Source organism: Candida tropicalis (genome assembly GCF_000006335.3).
Source record: "Candida tropicalis MYA-3404 genomic scaffold supercont3.6, whole genome shotgun sequence".
NCBI classification, from domain to species: domain Eukaryota; kingdom Fungi; phylum Ascomycota; class Pichiomycetes; order Serinales; family Debaryomycetaceae; genus Candida; species Candida tropicalis.
Genome location: NW_003020058.1, coordinates 377,858 through 399,233, shown reverse-complemented (window position 1 = coordinate 399,233; position 21,376 = coordinate 377,858). Strand labels below are relative to the sequence as shown.

At 30.3% G+C, this 21,376-nt stretch overlaps 6 protein-coding genes across 6 annotated transcripts; 3 read left to right on the top strand and 3 right to left on the bottom strand. All coding sequences in view use genetic code 12, as the record gives it.

The window, feature by feature from the left end:
• Nucleotides 1-267: 267 nt before the first annotated feature.
• CTRG_04451 (uncharacterized protein) lies at nucleotides 268-2,202 on the bottom strand (the record flags this gene model as incomplete). Its single annotated transcript, XM_002550107.1, has 1 exon — nucleotides 268-2,202. One exon carries the CDS (start codon nucleotides 2,200-2,202, stop codon nucleotides 268-270), a length of 1,935 nt encoding a protein of 644 aa, XP_002550153.1.
• Nucleotides 2,203-2,867: 665 nt separating this feature from the next.
• CTRG_04450 (arginyl-tRNA synthetase) lies at nucleotides 2,868-3,383 on the top strand (the record flags this gene model as incomplete). Its single annotated transcript, XM_002550106.1, has 1 exon — nucleotides 2,868-3,383. One exon carries the CDS (start codon nucleotides 2,868-2,870, stop codon nucleotides 3,381-3,383), a length of 516 nt encoding a protein of 171 aa, XP_002550152.1.
• Nucleotides 3,384-3,768: 385 nt separating this feature from the next.
• Nucleotides 3,769-4,827, top strand: CTRG_04449 (arginyl-tRNA synthetase; the record flags this gene model as incomplete). Its single annotated transcript, XM_002550105.1, has 1 exon — nucleotides 3,769-4,827. The coding sequence occupies one exon, from the start codon at nucleotides 3,769-3,771 to the stop codon at nucleotides 4,825-4,827; it is 1,059 nt and encodes a 352-aa protein (XP_002550151.1).
• Nucleotides 4,828-5,336: 509 nt separating this feature from the next.
• SOD2 (superoxide dismutase) lies at nucleotides 5,337-6,041 on the top strand (the record flags this gene model as incomplete). Its single annotated transcript, XM_002550104.1, has 1 exon — nucleotides 5,337-6,041. One exon carries the CDS (start codon nucleotides 5,337-5,339, stop codon nucleotides 6,039-6,041), a length of 705 nt encoding a protein of 234 aa, XP_002550150.1.
• Nucleotides 6,042-9,734: 3,693 nt separating this feature from the next.
• Nucleotides 9,735-11,687, bottom strand: CTRG_04447 (uncharacterized protein; the record flags this gene model as incomplete). Its single annotated transcript, XM_002550103.1, has 1 exon — nucleotides 9,735-11,687. The coding sequence occupies one exon, from the start codon at nucleotides 11,685-11,687 to the stop codon at nucleotides 9,735-9,737; it is 1,953 nt and encodes a 650-aa protein (XP_002550149.1).
• An 8,289-nt stretch (nucleotides 11,688-19,976) lies between these two features.
• Nucleotides 19,977-20,639, bottom strand: CTRG_04446 (uncharacterized protein; the record flags this gene model as incomplete). The annotated part of the gene is made up of 1 exon (XM_002550102.1): nucleotides 19,977-20,639. One exon carries the CDS (start codon nucleotides 20,637-20,639, stop codon nucleotides 19,977-19,979), a length of 663 nt encoding a protein of 220 aa, XP_002550148.1.
• Nucleotides 20,640-21,376: the final 737 nt, after the last annotated feature.

The following is a 21,376-nucleotide window of genomic DNA, read 5'->3' as shown; positions in this document are numbered from 1 at the left end:
GAAAAACTTGTGGTGGAGACAAGGATTAATCAGTACGGTGTTTTTTTTTTTCCCTGTCGATTTTTATTTTATTATTTTTTTCAAAGAAATTCTCGGTTACACTGACATTCATCAAGATTTTATCAGTTGAGTACAACAAAGGCGATTGTTGGGCTTACATAGGCACACTCGAATTCATTAGAGATGTTTAGTTACATCTTATCATGACCAATAATCCTTAAACTATACATTAATATTCATATGCAAAAGCCTCTCTAATCCTAATAACTAATCGGTAGAAATAATGTCTTCACCTTCAAGTTCAACACTTTGTGGTTCAGGATCGATTTCCATATCTTGTTCACTCTCTTCTTCTTCGTCTTTGTCTTCATCAATGGCATTTGATTTAGCATCTTCTATTTGTTTTGCCAACAAATGGTTATCCTTATCAAAAAATTCTGCTAATTTCTCAGGCAATTTGAAGGTCCCTTCAAATGAATGTTCTGCTGAATAAAATAGTATCAATTGTTTATTATTGAGTTTGGTTTCTTCCAACACAAAAGCTTGCACCGCTTCAAAACTCATTGCTTCAGAACGATAATTCAGGGCATTATTGTATACCAGATCAATCATCACAAGAAACCAATCTTCGTCATCGGATGTAGTCAAGTCCCTTGCTCTATAGATATATGCCGAATCAGAAAGAACAACACCTGCCAAATAATACTTCTCTGGAAGTTTCATTCCTTCTGATTTAATCATTTCAAGAATATTTTCATGCTTAGTAGTATCCATCTTTACATAATCCTGTCCAAGTTTCCTTAATCTTTCATTCAATATAACTGATTCACTCTTGATTTTGTCTGTAAGCTTTTGTAAATCATCATGAGTTTCCTTTTCATCGGTTGTGGCAAAATAGTCAATACTGTTTTGAAGGATCTTTTTGATCTTTTTTCCTTCAAATGAACTAAATTCCATTAGCTTACCCGTTATCCCTGATCTTTCCTTATGAATATTCAATTTCTTATGGTCCATTTTCTTAATCAATGAATAATACTCCTTGGAAAAAATACCCGGGTAGAAATATTCTGGGATTTCAAATTGTTGTGTTTGATATGATTCATCATCACCAAATACTTGTATGGTTAACAAAGAACCTATTTTTGTAAACAATGGGTTTAAATCTGAACTCCAAAACATAGTATTAAACCCTTCTTCAAGAGATGAACCTCTCATTTCAAAATCCATTTGTAAAGTTGCCAATTCTGTTTTTTCATCATCATTACATTCAACTTCAGTAATGAAAAATGAATTTAGTTCTTGATCTAATATTTTATTTGCCCCTTGGACCAAGTACAGATAAAAATTCTTGATCAAATCTTCCCATTCGTCGTCTTCATTTGTAAACTCTTTAGGTAATGCTTTCATCAAATTCTCACCACTTATAAAAGCACGCTTACTAGCTGCAGTCAAGAATCCCAATATTCTTTGAACTTCAACAACAAATCTGTACAACATTGGATCATCTTTGTGTTCCTCAGGGATTTCAATATCCAATGCCGTATTTGGGTTAAACCAATTTTCATCAAATCCATAATTCAAATCTTTACTAAGATACACTTGTTTGAGTTTAGTAATTTGTGATAATGAAATAAGCAAAGATAATAAACAACTTTGAAAAGTATTAGTGGTCACTGGTATTACTACTGGAGATACACCAGGTTCTCTTGGAAAACTCAATGGAATGTTATAAATTGATTCGAAGGGTTCGGAATTTCTACTATCTAGATCCCTATTACTTGCTGAATAATTATCATACTCGACATCATAGTCATTATCATTGTCATAATCATCTTCTCTTTCAATATGTTTAGTCTTGCTGTTTGCCTCTGATTGATCATAAGATCCTGGCAAATATTCCTGTTGAAAATCGCCCCATTCAGCTGTACTGCTGGAGTTATCATTCATCAGAGTGAAATCAGGTATATCATTTGGATTATTTACTTGAACAGTATCAGCGTATGGAACTAGTTGGGCATTTTCTTTATTTTCTAAATGTTGTGTTGGAGGCGGTGGTGGAGCCGGTCCTGGTTGGGAGATTGGTTCTCCAAATAAATGAGCAATTGCCAATTCCAAATCATTATTTGAAGCTTTCAATGCTTCAGTTGCCTGTTCTTCGGAGAAACCCATCTCCTTTAATTGTTTGATCTTCTCATTGGTCATAGTAATGGATGATTGTAGGTGTGTATATGTAAATTTGTTGTATCGGATTAGTGTTGTCTAATCTCTCTTGGATTATTTTTTTTTGTCTGTTGTTGTTGTTGTCTGTCAATTTTGTTGCCCTCCCTACTTTTTGTCCACGATACCGCATGATTGTAGTCTAGGTATGAAGATTTCACATCATGGAGTTTATTTTACGAAGGGCGAAGATCAGAGGTTTGAATGTGGTAATAGTGACATTACAACGTCATTGATACTTTGTCTCTCAAACAGAGTTACCCTTGTACTAGAGTACTAGCTGTGTGGATGTTTCCCATTGGTTGCAAATGATCAGCACATTGTGGTTATCATAGAACAAGATAGAACAAAACCATTTTGATGATATATAGATTCATCATCAGGGATTCAATAAGTTGATCACTTTGCCATTGAATAATCAAGGTCATGTAATTTACTTTAGGATCTCGTCATCAACTATCACCATTAATATTATACGCAGTCCCCTTACTCGAATCCCAAAAGAGTAATAGAAAATTTTTCCATTTTGCTTAGCGAAATTTTTTTTTTTTTTTTCAGATTTTTTTTTTCTCCCTTGTGGTTTTACTCATCATCATCTCAAAACCAAATTCCAAAAAGAAGTCTTCTTTCTTTACTTTTTTTTTTATTTAATGCAAATATTGAAGAAATTTAATTTCTCATCAATTAGTTTGTTCAATAGATCATTTCTTTTCAATCAAGGTAGAATTTATAAAAGAAATATGTCTGTTTCCACCATTACTGAAAGTTTAAAAGAATTGGGATTATCTCAACCTGAATCTCTTGAAGGTACTTTACCTGAATATAATGCCATTGATGTTTTCAGAAACTACATTGCTGATGAATTACATCGCATCACACAAGTTGACAAATCCATTGTTATTAAAGCTTTAGATAGTTCCAAAGTTTTAGAGCAAGGTGATATTATTGTTCCAATCCCAAAATTAAGAATCAAGGGTATTAATCCAAATGAAAAGGCTAAAGAATGGGCTGAAAGTTTCAACAAAGGTCAATTCATTAGCAATGTTAACCCACAAGGTGTTGTCTTGCAATTTCATTTTGAAAAATCTGTTTTGTACAGATTGGTTATTGAAGATATCTTGAAGAGAAAATCAGATTATGGTTATTTACCATTAGGTCTTTGGTAAAAAAATTATTGTTGAATTTTCATCTCCAAATATTGCTAAGCCTTTCCATGCTGGTCATTTAAGATCTACTATCATTGGTGGTTTTATTTCCAACTTGTATGAAAAGATTGGTTGGGATGTTACTAGAATCAATTATTTGGGTGATTGGGGTAAACAATTTGGTTTATTGGCTGTTGGTTTCCAAAGATACGGTTCTGAAGAAAAATTAGCTACCGATCCAATTAACCACTTGTTTGAAGTTTATGTTAAAATTAACCAAGATGTCAGTAAAGAAACCAGTGAAGCCACTGGTGCTGCCCAAGCTGAAGGTGTCGATGCTGCTGAACAAGACGAAAAAACCATCCAATCTTCAACCAACGAAGAAGCCAGAAGATTTTTTAGAAAAATGGAAGATGGTGATGAAGAAGCATTGAAGATCTGGTCAAGATTCAGAGATTTATCTATTGACAAATATATTGATACTTATGCTCGTCTTAATATTAAATATGATGTCTATTCTGGTGAATCTCAAGTTCCACAAGAAAAAATGAAAGAAGCTACCAAGATGTTTGAAGACAAGGGATTGATTGATATTGATCGTGGTGCCAAATTGATTGACTTGACTAAATTCAACAAGAAATTAGGTAAAGCATTGGTTGAAAAATCCGATGGTACTTCTCTTTACTTGACCCGTGATGTTGGTGAAGCTATTAAGCGTTATGAAACTTATAAATTTGACAAGATGATCTATGTTATTGCTGCTCAACAAGACTTGCACTGTGCTCAATTCTTTGAAATTTTGAAACAAATGGGATTCGACTGGGCTAAGAACTTGGAACACGTCAACTTTGGTATGGTTCAAGGTATGTCTACCAGAAAGGGTACTGTTGTTTTCTTGGATAACATTTTACAAGAAACCAAAGAAAAAATGCATGAAGTTATGCAAAAGAATGAAGAAAAATATGCCCAAATTGAAGATCCAGATAAGATTGCTGATTTGATTGGTATTTCTGCTGTTATGATTCAAGATATGCAATCTAAACGTATTCATAATTATGAATTCAAATGGGATAGAATGACTTCATTTGAAGGTGATACTGGTCCATATTTGCAATATGCTCATTCACGTTTATGTTCAATTCAAAGAAAATCCGGTATTTCTATTGAAGAATTGGAACATGCTAACTTTGATTTGCTAGTTGAACCATGTGCTGTTAACTTGGTTAGAACTTTGGCTCAATACCCAGATATCATCAAGAGAGCTGTTAACAGTTTGGAACCATCTACTATTGTTACTTATTTGTTCAACTTGACTCATATTGTTTCTCAATGTTATGATATCTTGTGGGTTGCTGGACAAGAAAAAGATCTTGCTGTTGCTAGATTGGCATTATATGAAGCTACCAGACAAGTGGTAAACAATGGTATGAAATTGTTAGGTTTGACTCCTGTTGAACGTATGTAAAACCTGTAACTCTTATAGATAGATTGCTACCAATGATATAAAATTTTTGTACAAAGATGTCTTTCCTTTTTTTTCGGTTCCGATACGAAGTGCGCGCTTGCTTCTACGCCAATAATAATTGTCATAATTCATACCAGTAAGCTGAATTGTCAAGAAATTACAAGAGATCTGGGTGACTAACCCACCAATAGATAAATGGTTAAGTTGGTGATTCTGTTCCCGATATATTAATTAATTCATTAATGATTTCAAAAATACTCGGGATTAAAAGAAAAAAGGAACAAAGGGAAATCCACGAGGTTGAGATGACGTAAGTATAAAGGTCGTGCAAATAAAGTTAATCTCCGCAACGGTGCTCTTTTCTTTCTTCCTATTATGTATACTTTTTTTTTTACTCATTGCCGTCATAATTTACACAGCAATTTGGAAAAACAAAAAAAAAAAAAAATCCCCTAAATTGTTCATCAATTGATTCTTTCTTTCTTTTTAGTATTTCCATTAACAAGAAAATGTTTTCCTTAAGATCATCATCTAGTCGTGTTATTTCATCTGTTAACAACTTAGCTAGAGCCACTAGAGTTAGTGGTTCATCAATGGCTTTTGTTAGATCTAAATATAGTTTACCAGAATTAGATTATGAATTTTCTGCTACTGAACCATATATTTCTGGACAAATTAATGAAATTCATTATACTAAACATCATCAAACTTATGTCAACAATCTTAATGCATCAATTGAACAAGCTGTTGAAGCTAAAGCAAAAGGTGAAGTTAAAAAATTAGTTGCTTTACAAAAAGCCATTAGTTTTAATGGTGGTGGTTATATTAACCATTGTTTATGGTGGAAAAATTTAGCTCCTGTTTCTCAAGGTGGTGGTCAACATCCAGATGCTGAATCCAATTTGGGTAAACAAATTGTTAAACAATATGGATCTGTCGATAAATTAATTGAATTGACTAATGCTAAATTAGCTGGTATTCAAGGTTCTGGTTGGGCTTTTATTGTTAAAAATAAATCTAATGGTAACACTGTTGAAGTTATCACTACTGCTAATCAAGATACCGTTACTGATCCAAATTTGACTCCTTTGATTGCTATTGATGCTTGGGAACATGCTTACTACTTACAATATCAAAATGTTAAAGCTGATTATTTCAAAAACCTTTGGAATGTTATCAACTGGAAAGAAGCTGAAAGAAGATTTGAATTTTAAGGACATTTAAGTAGGATTGCTTTCGTCAATGATTTGATCTTTACAAATGAATATATATATATAACAAAGGTATTTATTCCGAATGATGATGAATTATTTTTCGTTCTCTTTTTTTTTTTTTTTTTTTTCGCAGCACTGGCCCGTGACACCCGGCCACGTGGTTTTAGTAAATATTCAATGATGATAGTTTTGTTGAATATAACAGGTGGAGAGTAGCGATGCTTATTTGCAAAAAATAGTTCAGAAAAGTCTTTTGTAACAATATAGCGGTGAATGACTGTATTGAGTATATCACATGGCAAAACCAGCAAATTAAATTGCAGATCTTATTGACAGAATATCTCTTGTTTTGTTTATTTGGTAGAGATGTTCTCTTTTTGTTATTGATAATGTTTAAAGTTCTAGCCAAATGGGTATCTCGTTGTATAACCATAACTTTATCATGAAATCATATTGAATGATCTGCAAAATTCGTTTATTTATTTGTTTGTTCTGCATGTATACTAAAATAGAGGAACAAAATTTATCGACACATTTAACCATTCTCTTCTTCCAGGAATACGGGAAACTATGAACAAATCATATGAATTTCATAGTTGTGTACATATAATAGGAGAGGCGAATATTACTCTTTGAATTTACAAAAGTAATATTTTGTAAAATCTAAGTTTTTCTTCTTTGAAATACATGTAAGATATCACCAAAGTAAGGCATAAATAAAACGTATTTATAACTATATAATCGTATATTCTTTCGTTAATAATTACCTGATAATAAATATGGGAAAGTCGGCTATCAGATGGAATTAGAAAAGAAAAAAAAACGGATAATTTTACATTGATTAATTACAATGGTGAAATGATTTCTTTATATCCGTTGAATTTTGTTAGTACTTTGTATAATTTGCCTAGACGGTGGAGAAGGAAGAGTAAATATATGTAGAGTTATGAACATAACGTACAAGGTTATAAATAAATTAATAATAATGAATATTGAAAATGTTTATGTTGATGTTTATAGTATTAATTTATACACGACTTGTGTAATGGTTTTTATAGGACCCTTGTTGCATATATATATATTATTCTATGTGGCTAAGTATATATAGTAAATCAAACAAAAATAAGATACACACATTAATATACATGCACTGGTAACACAACTTCTTAAATAAGGAAAAAGAATTTTAAACAAAGTGTATGTCTCAGTTTAAGATTTCCCTTTTTTTTTTTCATCACATATATATTAATGTATGTATAATTGATAAAATTGCATAATTTGTTGTTTTAGAAAGAATTAAAGATTAAAATTAAATATGGGCAAGTTTTAACTAATTATGTGGTGACTTTGTTAATCAAGAGATTTACCTATGTTAAAAAGATAACTTTAAAAATTTGAGGATAGGTTATTTCAATAATAAAAATATATTGCGAAATATTTCCTACACGTTGACAATGAATAATTAAAACCTGTTGTTTTGTAAATCTAATATTCATATCTTACAAAAAAATTACGAATACCAGTACTAATGTACAATACTTGTGTTTGGAGTGAAAAGAAAAAAAATTCTAGACCAATACTGACATTTTGTTACAATTCATGTGTAATTTGATTATCTGTATTAAAATACACCGTGGTCTAATCTTTTTAATATTTAAGAAATAGTACAAGTTGCAGTTAGTTATTTGCTCATTGGCATTTATTCTATAAACTAAAAAGGGAAATAAATATATTCTACAATACCACATAATGTATTAAATCAACCACTAATGGGGAAAACAATTCATATTCAACAATAAGGAAATAAGGATGTGCTTTAAATTAAAGTAAAAAAAAAAAGCAAAAAAAAAAGCAATCAAATTCAAGAAGCAAGTGAAGAAATGAACAATTTAAATATTTAATTCGAGTTACATATAAAGAACCACAATGCAATCATGAAAGATAACAATTCAATAGAAAAAGCCAAAGAAAAAGAAACTCACAAGAGCAATATTTCATCTATTGTTGAATAAGCGCCCTTTTGTTTATTTGTTTCAATCTTTGTACAATACTTCATTGTAGTCTTGAATTGAATTTATATAATATATCTTGTTCTTCTACTTGTCTTTGTTTATAATAAATCTAAAAGATATCATCACAACTTATGACCAACAATTAATGGATAGGAATATATCAATCAATAAATTCATTCTAAGGATAATACTTGTATAACTTCAGGTGAATTTATTAATTGTCCCCCTCCCCTCCCCCTCTCTCTCTTCCCCTTCCCCCTTTTCTTATTTACTCGCCACAAGCATATCGGGGAATCGTGGGTACTTCCGAGGACGGAACCAGCGAAAAGACAAGAAAAGAAGGGAAGGGAAAAATAAATTACGTGGGGGATGATGAAGGGGGAGGGACAAATTCCGACTTTATTTCTTCCTTCTTACACAAAACATCAACAATCAAACCAACAACAACAACAACAACAATAATTGATTATTATTATTGTTAATAATAATTGAGTGCGGGTAGTAGAAGTAGTACAATAGTGGAGAAATGGCTCAAAGAATTGTACTAAATTCTGTTTTAAGGAACTTGTTTGTTGTTGTTGGAATTGTAGGAGATAACAAGAGGAGTGTATTGTTTATATGTTGAACAAAAGTGTTCTTGTCTCACTTCCGTGTATTCTACAAGGCAGGTACTCAACTTTTATGGCACTTTTTAGCCATTCCTTTCTCTTTCTCTTTGTATTCCCTCCTTAGTAATTATATCTTTGTCCGTTTTTTTCATCATCAAAATGGAAATATGCTTTCGGTTTGTGGGTGTGACGTTCTGTTTTCCCGGATTCTTTTCTATCCCTCTCTTCCTCTTTACATATACACTATCAGCGTGTTTTTGAAGCAACTCTTGATCTGATATCGGTTTGTCCATTCAATTGTTCTTGTTTTTTTTTTTTTTTTTTAATTCTGTATTGCAAAAGATGAATTAAATTTATTATAGGTTATGTAACCCTGTAAAATTCAACCTCGTTTCAAACGAAAACAAAAGATAATAATAACCCTGTATGAAATACAATATGTCATTAATAATAGTACCTATCTTTCATACAATTTCTCATTATCGTATCAATCACCTAATTCGTCATTAATATATAATGAACCAATCGTTTTCTCATAATAACGATTGATTTTCACTTTTTGTTATTGAATGGATATGTTGAATTATACTGTCTAGGAGTATAATTATTATTATTATTATAATTATTTCAATTTTTATTAAAGTTTAATATTAGTGCATTATGTGATGATTCACCTCATAATTAACACAATAAACATATTTGTTGGCTTAAAGGACTGAAAAATACTTAATAATAATAATAATAAAAAGAAACACAGCAATTGTTAGTTGTTGTTGTTGTTGTTGTTGTTGTTGTTGTTGGTTAGTTGATCGTGATTTCAGTGAAATTACAAATCAAGAATGAAAGAAATTTTTCAAAACAAAAAAAAAAATTCTGAAAATCAGACGAAACTTTCAAATGATAATTATGGTGGCTCTTTATTATTTAATTAATATATTAATATCAAAACAAATTGTAAATTCGAATATGTATAAACAGGTAAATTTTTTTTAAAAAAAAAATCTAGAATTGAAATTTTTTGTTTAAATATATAAAATCTAATGGTATAATTGATCAACAAGAATGGAATTAGATTAGAATTGTAAATGAGAATCATGTTGAGGTATTTCAGTATAATAACTTTGTAAAGCTCTTTTCAAAGCAGGAATTAATTTGTCCCATCTTAAAATTCTAACTTCTTTATCAAAACCTCTTGGTTTTCTAATTTCATAACCCATTATTCTTTTAGCTAATTCCATACGATAATCATGATTTGTAGGAAGAGTATTACCACTTGGAATATTTAAAGTATTATTAGATGAAGAATTCATTGAATTTTCACTCATTCTTGAACTAATTGGTTTTTTAGACCAAAATGGAACTAAATTGGATCTAACTCTACCTCTTTCTCTTCTTCTTTCAGCAGCATCTCTAAATTGATTACCAATTAATAATTCAACTATTTCAACAACTTCAACTGATGTTATATAATATTGATAATATTCTCCATCAACTTCATTTTTAATATAACTTGGTGATTTACCCCCGGTAGTAGTAGTAGTACCGCCAGTTGTTGTTGTAGTAGTATTATTATTATTACTAGAAACTTCATCATCACTTGATTGAGATTCATAATCATCATTAATTCTAACATCACATTCCAAACAAGAAACTTCAACAACATCAATATTTGAACTTGATGGAGGTAAAGTAACTGGATTTTCATTAGCATTTCCAATAATTGAAAAATTTGCTGTTATTTTAGGTCCATTTTGAATTCTTTCAATTCTAATAATTCTTCTTCTATCTTGTTTTTCCAGTACTGACCATTTTGGATAACATACATCTTCAATTGAAGCTCCAATTAAATTTAATTCAACTGGTAAATAAATTGAATCACTTTCAATGGATTCTTTTGGTGGTCTTGTACTACAACCTCCTGCTGAAACTCCTCTAATAACTCTATATCTATCTTTTGAAAAACTAGAATATAATTTTTTATCATTACCTCCTATACTTGATTCATGATCAGGTTCTTTTTTAATTGATGGAGAATGACGAGATGATGTTGTTCTTGATTTAGCTTTATAGGAAGTTGAAGTAGAAGCCTTTGGAAGACTAGAAGAATATTGTTGTTGTTGGAATTGAGGTAATGGAGATGATGAGGTATAATTCAAATCAAAAGTGGTTGATGTAGCAGATGAAGGAGGTTGATGAGGATAATTTTGGTTCAAATCAAAATTAATTGTTTGTGATTGTGGTGGTTGTTGTTGATGTTGATGATGATGAGAAGGATCGAAAAATGAAGTCATTGAACTTGAGGATGCGTAAATATCACCAGATATACTTGAAGGTAATTGAGGTTGTTGTGCAGGAGGAGTTGAGAATGCGTATTCTTGTTGTTGAGTATGGAAAGAATACAAAGATGAGGAAGTTGAGGAATTATTAGCAGTACCAATGTTATAATGCAGATTTTGTTGATAAAGTGGTTGAGGAGGATTGAAAGCACCATAATAAGACGATTGACCAGCATTCGAAGTATTACTGTTACTTGGGATGGCTCCTAAATTCACATTAATTGATTGTCCATAAAAGTTGGATGTTGAAGTAGAAGTAGTAGTTGAGGATTCAAGATCTAAACCTTGATTGTCTTCATTATTAAATGAAGGTTCATCTAATAAATAATTTGAAGTAGACATAAAAGGTTGTTGATATTGATAAATCAGGGAAGATGCTTGATGTTGTTGAGTGCTTGAAGAAACACTATTAAACATAAGATCGTCTTCAACTTGAGGAATTGCAAAACTAGTACCTTGTAATTGTTCAGGCATTGCTTGTTGTTGCTGTTGCTGTTGTTGTTGTTGAAAATCTTGGGAAATTGTAGAATAATTTTGGTTTGTGTTATTATTGATAGTATTGCTATCAATAGTGTTAGTGTTGTTGTTGTTGTTGTTGCCAGTAGTAGTAGAAGTAGAAGTATGATCAATAGGATCTAACATATCAAAGCGAGTGGATGGGAATAGTCTTGGAGATGAAGATAAGAACATATGGTGGAGATCTTTTGTTGATACTTTATTCAAAGACAGATGATAGGAAAAGAAAAAAATATAAAATGTGAAATGTCAAAGACGAGTGGAATTCAGGGTTTATTTAAATGATTGTTCACTTGAGTAGCAATTGGAATGACGTAAGTGAAACAAGTTGTTGTTGTTGTTGATAATGTTGATGCTCTTGATGTTTTCTAATTACAAGTAAAGTAATGAAATGTTTCGATTGTTAAAATTTTTGAATGATCAAAAGAGGTTGTGCTAAATTTATTGTCATTTAAATATATTTTTGTAAATTTTGTATTTAACCGTTCCTTCTTACATTAACAATCACAAAGAGCAAATGAGGGAAAAAAAGAAATTTAAAAACGAAAGAGAAGAAGAAGAAGAAGAAGAAAAAAAAAATAATACAAAAATTAATCCTGTTTTGTGTCTTTGATGCACAACCTCCTAATTATGCTTTCTTCTAAAAAAATAAAAAAATATATATTTCCGTTTAGCCCCTGTTGCTTTGTGTATGTTATAGGAGTTTATGAATTTCTTTTTTCATACAGAATGCATCTCGTGTTATTTCGTTTTTTTACTGCTTCACACACACCCATACATTCACACGTCAGCTATTATGATAGAATTGCACGTGACAGATTCAATCAATAATTACAATTTGTATGTGTGTGTCTGTGTGTGTGTAATTGATAATAATGATAAGATGCATAATTGATGTTGTATACTACTGTTAATGTTACGTTGTATTCAAGAATAAAAGGGGTGCATGCCAAAAATATGTCCACCAGTATATAAAAAAAAAATAAGACACAAATGATAATAATAACAACCAATGAATTCTTAAAACGTCAAGTTTTGATATTTAACAGAAGCTGTGATGAAGGGGGGAAAGAGGATCCTCTACAATATTACGAAGCTGATGAAGAAATAATTAACAGTTTCCATTCTTTGTAAATTGACAGGATGTATCATTACATCATCTTCATAATTGAACCAATAACTAGAGGAAAATCATAATTATGAAAATGACACAAAGGGTAAAACTTTCTATATATCCAAGATCGCGTTATTAGACGTTATACCAGATACAATACAATTTGATTATCTTCTTCTTCTTCTTCTTCTTCTTCTTCTTCTTCTTCTTCTTCTTCTTCTTCTTCTTCTTCTTCTTCTTGGTGGTCGTCACAATTGGTTTTTTTTTTCACAGCTATGCATGAAATCTACACAAAATTTCATATGCACTACTACTATCACTACCACAAAGCATACTTTTTTTGAATCCACATTCTGTTTGTTGATGTTGTTCGTTTTTTTTTTTTGGTTATTTGTTAAATTCCCGATGGATCTAATTGAATCACGTTTTTAGTTGAGTTTAGTACAAAAACCCAGCCTCATTATTCATAGAGTGAGTTTTCTAAACAAACGGAATTAGTTACTAATTTAGTACCTGATCAGACTACTTTCGCACCATTGTTCGACACATCAATCAAACATAGACCAAGCATTTAACAAAAAACAAAAAAAGCAAAAAACTTTTCATTAGCCAATGAAAACGTGCATTCAAGGATTACAGGAATTGCAAACAATTAGTAGGAAATAAAAAGTAGAAGAGATGTACACAAACTGCAGGGTAATTGATAGATTACTAATATGCTAAATATAGAACATGTCCATTACTCTACATATATCCACAATCGTGATATCTGGGTTACGGCAAGATCAAGATAATTTGATTTGCTTGGTTTTTGATTTCATCATATCCTCAGAAGTTGTTTTGTTAAATTTTGATTATTACTATGATTAGTAGTATGCACCATCTCTTGTTTTTCTTTTTTTACTGTAGAATGGAAGAAGGAGGCATTGACTAACAAAGATCGTGATCATAAAAATGACTTCTTTGTGTTTGGTTATGCTTTTGTAAATCAAAAACGGTCAAATTTCCGATGAAAAAAAAAAAAAAAAAAAAAAACAATTGTCCTTTTCTTTATTTTCTTCTTACATTACTTGCAATTTAAACCATAATACATGTACTCACAAAGATAACGTATACACCATGCAACTACACGCACTTACACACACACACACGTACGTATGTATGTATGTACGTATGTAAGTAAGTAGTTGAAAAGTGGAAACAAAACCGGCAGATCTGCTGACCGACTGACCGACTGACCGATGAATCCCCGGTATTATTTTGTCATCTTCTTCCTCTTTTTCCATGTGCCCCTTTTATTTTGGGTGGGAATTATAATAATAATATTATTATTATTTTATGTGAATGATAATTTAGAAAAAGATACTTTTACGGTATTCAATAAAGTTATAATTATTAAGAGTAATACACGATGAAGGCTATTAATAATAATATTAAGAATAATACTAAAAAGAAAAAGAAGAACGGCAATTCAATCAGAAAATGAAAAATAATTATACGGCAATTTACAAAAGATATCATAAATTGAATACTTGTTTTTATAAAAATTTGATAGGATAAGAGGAAGAAATTAAAAACAATCTCCACACAGTTTACACTTTGACTGGTTAACACACATGTTCAAACGCTCAAACACACACCCGCTGATATCTCTACACACGTTTCTTTTTTGAAGAAGATAGATCCCAGCAAGCAACCCTTGAACCTTGATTTTTTTTTTTCATGTATGAAATTTTTAGTTCAATTCTTTTAAATCAATTTAAAATTTAAACAATACGGAAATGGAAAAACAAGATATATTCTTCTAGAATAAACCAATTGGTTTTATCAAAATTCTTTTGACTTCTTGATTGATTGATTGATTTTGAACAATCTTTTTTTTTTTTTGTCTTGTTTTGTTCGATTTTAGTAAAGTAGTGCAAAGCACAAAAGGGGGAAATCCAATTAAAAAAAGGCTAAAAGTGAAAAAAAAATTCTCTCTAATTCATCCTCGGAACAAAGTTTTTCCCTCCTTTTCTACCCCTAAAAAATGTTAGTGTTGATAGTTCTGCAATCCATTTCATGAGGGAAAGATCACTTACATGTACGACGATGATGAAGAAGAAGAAGAAGAAGAAGAAGAATTATCACCACATTATCAACATTGAATATTCTTGTGTTGAATCCCCTTCACTCCATTTTATCATTTAATTAAATCCCATTACATAGCAATTTTTTCTTGTTTCCATAATTCGTAATAATAATTTGGGTTTCGTTATTTGTTTCCCCCCGTTCCCCCCAAATTTGAACTCTTTTTCTCTTTTGTGAACATCATCGGGATTGAAGTCGGCTTTACCGTCGGAACCAATTACTTTTTTATATCGACTTTTGATTACTTTGCATAAGTGTGTATAAAAGCTCTTTCATTTCTTTTGAGTTTTGGGTTTTGATTTGTGCATATTGTTATTTCTTTAGACTTCGCCGAACTTACCCTATTATCACAAAGAGTATCACATCTTAAAAGCAGAAACTAGCAACAAATGCAAAAAAACAAGAATTCAATTTTATGATTCTTTTTCATCACCTTACATAAAAAATTCAAAAGAGGGTAGAAACAAAAAGAAAGGCTATACGTGAATTAAAATCAATGATCAATGGATTGAACCTACGTATCTTACTCAAAATTGATAATCCCCGGGAGTATGAAGAAGAATAAGAAATTGAACAAAAAAAAAAAACTAAACTAAACTTAGGAAACACGACCCAAGCCACAAGAACGTTTTCTTTCAATTTCAGATTTATAAAACAAGTAAATGAATAATCTTTCTGTAGCGTGATAGTGTTTGTTACCTTATTCAACAAATAAATATTACGTTCTGGATTACTAATCAATAAGATGTGTGTAATTGTAACAAAGTTTTAAGTACAAAGTAATTGACTAACCCGTGAATTTTAAATTTTGCTCTTCTTTTAGGGTTTTCCTTTCAATTGCTTTAATTTTCCTTAAACTTCGATGCATGAAGAAAGAACAATCACCTTATTGTTTAAATTGTACTTCCTGCCGTTTCTTTTTCATTATTATTATTATTATTACTATTAGTAGTAGTATTCAATCATTGACCAATTCGTATTCGATATACTCCACCTATATGTGGTGTATCTTGGGGTTAATTTTGATTTAACCCTCTCACTCTTTCTTGTTCATGCTCTCCCCTCTCATGTGGTGTTGATTTGAAATGATGAAATAGAAGCAGCACGCTTATCCACCTCATGCAAAATGTAAGCAGAAAAGTATCGGGAATAGTTTCCCATATTCAAAGATTTAGAAAACAGAACAAGATGAAAGTAATTCATTAAAATGTTTAGTCCATAATGAATGAAATGAGTGAAAGAAAAGAAAAAAAATTTTCTTTTTCTTAGTCGTTATTTTTAGTTATAACGTATCACAACCATTACACTGATACTTTAATCTAATTTAAAGATTCTTCTTGATATATAATTTAGTGATTAGTTTTTAAAAAAAATCACTGTTCACGTGATGTATATGTTCAGTTTACCTTATCTAGAGTATACATCAAGAACAATGAATAACAAATAAGTGGAATATGGCTGGCATTAATTTGTTTGTTTTAATTCTAGAATAATATAATTTGATAAGAGACCAAAGACGTCATCGTTCGTACGTATACCCTATTAACCATCACAATACAAATTGGAATCAAAATATCTCTTTTGTGATAAAGTCACATTTCAAAAATTAAAAAAAAAAATAAAACTAAAACCGTTATAATAACATATACTTCTATTTTTGGTTAATTTTGTAAATGAGGAGAAACTTGACTTTCTTGTTCTTCTTCCTCTTCTTGTTGTTGTTGTTGTTGTTCTTATCAAAATTAAAACAATGTATCAGCGGTTGATATGGATCCAATAACAAGAGGAACAAATTATCAACTTTTCTTATACACTACTGGTATTAGAATTTGATTGTTGTATTTCTTTTTTTGGGTTCATGATGCCGTACGATGTGTCACGGGTTATATATGTATATATATTTCTTTTCAATTTCTTGTTTGCTAAACCTTTTAGTTTAGTTTAGTTCAGTTTAACGTAGAATTACTATTATTTTCTTAATCTAACGGTGAATATTCCGAAGCAATAATTATGCATCCTGTATCATGCAAGCTGCAAGCTGTAGGATGCAATATGTCGCCAACGGAATCACCGCTGTGTAATACCGAAAAAAACGAGTGGAAGTTGAATTCCGTGTTACTTGTGCATATCCTTTCAAGATGGGTCTTTTCTTTATTATATTATATTTGGCATAGTGTTAGTGAATAACTAAGCCCTTTCAATAGTTATATTTATTATAAATCATATGAATAATAAACAAAAAGTGTGAAAAAATTATTATCACGTTATTACGTATCAACCATTTATTCACTTTCTGGTTGGTCAATTTACTTTGTGTGTGTGTGTGTGTTTCTTGTTTCTCATTTCTTCAAACCATTTATTACACAAGTAAAATAACCCCTCGTCCATTACATTTCTTTCACTAACCTCAAACTGAAAGGGATTGAAGGGAAAGCAAAAGTAATAATGACGAAATTGATTTATTTCTAATTTTAACCACCATTTGTATGGTCAACCTCTTAACCATAAGAAGATGCTAACAAAATAAAAAAAAAAAAAATGAAACATTTGCGATGAACTCTCTTATTGTCTGTAACTATAACACAATATTTCTTCTCCGATGACTTGGAATAATTTCCCTATCCTCCCCCACTCTTTATAGGAGATATCGCTAAACACCAATAATACTTATAAAGGGTACAGTCTAAAAAAGAGCCTCTAACTCATATACGGATACCACTTGAACGAAACGAACAATTGTCGTCGTTTTCGCTCCTTTTCTTCTACGTTTGATATTTTTTTTTTTCTTTTCTTTTCAATCATCGTATAATAGAAAAATTAAAGAAAACCATCACAAGATATCTCAAGAATAATTTGGTAAAGTTATTTTTAGTTTCATTATCAAAAACTGTAGATCACAATGAAACTTGTCATAGGTAAAAGTGTGGTGGGGTGAGAGTAAAAATGTTTGGTTCCTTATCCCGTAAATATCAATCAAAAAAAAAAAAAAATAAAAAACTAAAAATTAGAATGAAAAAAAAAAAAAACGTTACGTTATGACACATCTTAACAAGGCTGTGAAATCTTGATTTTACGTGATCTTCCTTAAATTCTACTTAATATTAATCGTACCAAATTTGAAACATTCCCGTCTGGTTTCTTCGTGAATTTTTTTTGTTTTATTTTTAAAGGTAATAATATTAACAACACAAAAACTTGAATAAATGTATCATCGCCATACATATTCATCTGTAAATTTAAACCAATGAATGAAAGAATGATTCACGAATAACCGATAATACTGTATCGTGCAGTACAGTAAAAATGTTACGTACTGCAAATCCTAAATTTGTTATTCCAAATATCTCAATCAAGTGGAGATTTCTCAATAATCCTGATGAATGGATACATGGACAGATAAATGAATGGTGGGGGGAGTAGATTTGTTTATCTTTTTTTTTTCTTTTTTAAACCTTTAAACATTATGCAAGAGAATAAGGCAAATGCATTTATAATTATCACACACCAACTTATCAATCAATCAATAAAGAAGATAATATGGTTAGGAACAAGTGTTGATGTGTTTTTTTGATTTTTGTTTTATTTGTTTTTGTTCAATTCTTATTTTTCATCTTTATCTCTTACCGCCGTGATTTTCTCTTTTTCATATACAATATATTGATTCTGTGTAAAGTTATGAAAAAAATATTTATCCCATTCTACAGTGCATTACATGAGCAGGAAAGAAAAAAAGAAAAAGCTTTGCCCGGTTTTTTTAGTTTTCTAGAAAAAATTAATGACTTACTTCCATGCATGGAATTAAGACGTTAGTTAAATAAACTTAAAATCTATCATGCATGATGTGTAAAAACACAGCCTAATTTTATTTTGAGCATGACACACTTAGTTATTTCTTAGTTTTGTGTCTTTTCTGGAAATCTTCCAATAATAATCTTAAATTTTTTATTTTTTTTGCCTATTGTCTTTTTGTGTGGGGGATTCCATGCATTGTAGTTTATTTTCCGTTTCCATTTATGGAAACTTCTATTTTTATTTCTTTTCTTTTTGTCTTATTGGTTGATCAAGGTTATGAATTTCTTTTTTCTTTTTGCAAATTTGATTTTGTGATTGGGATTAAAAAATTTTTTTGATTTTTTTTTTTCCGGTTTTTTTTTTTTTTTTTTTAGTAATTCTGGATAATTTACGGAAGAATGATTTGCTATACATGAACAGAATATGTACATGCCAACCTGGTTTCTATTAAAAGAAAACAGTCATTATTTCTTCATTATCAATATCAACCCCATAGCCTACCTTTGATGCCTTACATACACCTACATATGTGTCAAATGAGGAGAATGGAATAACAATAGAACTTTAATGAACAATATTTAACATCAGGTTGTCATGCCATATTAGTTAATAACTTGCTTGAATATACAAAGAAAAAAACCATGGGGAAATTGATTCAAAAGCTAACTTACGTCATGTTATCTTAATTTATTCGTAATCTAAAACGTTTTATTTCTTATTAAGTACACACAATATATTTTTAAAATCTTAAAATAGAATAGTCGTGTCTAAATTTGAGTTTGGTTTTTTTTTTATTTTGTCTTTAATATTTCTTTCAACAATTGATCCCTCTCTTTCTATCTCTCCACTCCTAACCAAACGCAAAGTTACGCGGAATTATGAATTAGTAAAGATTCAAAAGTGGGACATTTATTCCCGACGACAATAAATTAGGAGTTAGGAGGTAAAGGGAAATAATAGTAGTAATAGAAAGGATTAAAATACATTTTAATGAGAGATAACCATTGCTCGTTTATACTTGACCTATGACTATTTAACTCTGTATTTTTGGTTTAAGATCTGAGTTATGAATTGCCTTCAACAACTCCGAAAATCCATTGATCTAATAATGAGTCATTTACTATTCTTGCAATTTCAGTAAATTTTTTTAGTAATATATTTTTGAATAACAACTAGATTTTACGGTCTTCTCTCTTAGTAAATCTTTCTGTAAAATTTCGTAAAAATTCTTAGACAAAAAAAAATAATTTACACTCACACTAGTCACGTTCGCGTGATCATATCACACGTGATTAACACAAGAAATATTTCTTTATGTATATATTCAACTTTAAATAATGATAAAAATAATAATAATAATAGAAAGAATATAAGAAGTATAGTACTCACGATAATGCTTTATTGACAACCTAACTGATAAACATCAATTATTTAGTAGCTTTTTCAACTCTAGTAGTCTTTTTATCATATTTAGGATAATAAGTATTGAACAAATATCCATCAAGTAAAACTAAACCAGTAATAATAGAAGCATGTAAACCAACAACATATTTGTTATCGGTATTAATTCTATGTCTTTCCAAATAACCCAAGTAACCGGCACTCAAACCACCAGCAACAACGGCAAGTTGAGTAACAACAACTGGATTTTGTAATTCAACAGAAGTTCTAGAAACAGCTTGAGAAGTAACTTTAGAAACTTCATTAGCGGTTTTATTCAAGGATTGACCAACTGATCTAGAAGTTGCTTTAACCCATTTAACAAATTTACTCAATAAATCTTTACCTTCTTCTTCTAAATGGTTCAATTCTTTTTTAGCTTCTTCTAAAAATTCTTTACTTTTATCATTTGCTTCTTCTAAAAATTCTTTACCTTTAGCACTTGCTTCATCAAAGAATTCTTGACCTTTGGCACTCAATTCATTGGCCTTTTCTTGACCTTTAGCACTTAATTCATTGGCTTTTTCTTTACCTTGTTCTTTCAAATTTTCTGATTCTTGAGCAACTTTCTTTTCGATATTTTTAGCATCTTTTTTCAAATCCTTCTTGATTTGTTCGTTTGATGGGGCTGGTTCGTTTGAAGATGACATGATGGAATAGATACGAATTGACTTAAAACAGTAATACTAACAAATAATAAATAAATAAATAATTAATTATACAATCAAACCTATGATAAATAGATAAGAATAAGGACAAAATTTATAGGAAAGAAAAGTGTAACCAAAAAAAAAAAAAAATTCTTTCTGAATGGAGACAGAGAGCAAGAGAAAATGGGGTGGGTTTTGCAAGGGGGATTTCATTTATTAAACAAAAGAGCGCACAGACACACACAAAAAACAAAAATATATATTGGAAGACAATTGAGAGCTTAACAGTTTTTGTGATTCAAGTAGCAATCTTAGAAATTCCATACAACAACAAGTAAGAATTTTCTTTTTTGCTCTCTAGTTTACAAGTTTGCTATTTAATTTGCTGTGCTGGATGTCCAAGTGATCAATATCTCGTGATACAATTGGTACAGTACAATACTATTTTGATGTAAAATTCACCAATGAAATTAAATCTATTTTAATTATGGGCTGTTTTTGTATTATTTGGTGGCTGTCTGTGAGATATTTAAGATTTTTTTTTTTTTTGCTTTCGTTTTTTGGTCTTTTATTTTCTTTCTTATCAGTTGATTCATGTAGAGACAGAAAAGATGAGTGACACACACACACACACACACCCTCTGTGCGCTTTTGTTCTGTAAAGAATATATGGGGTAATTTATTATTTATTAATTTTTCCCTTGCTTAAAACAAAGGGAGGGGGAGACAAAACTATT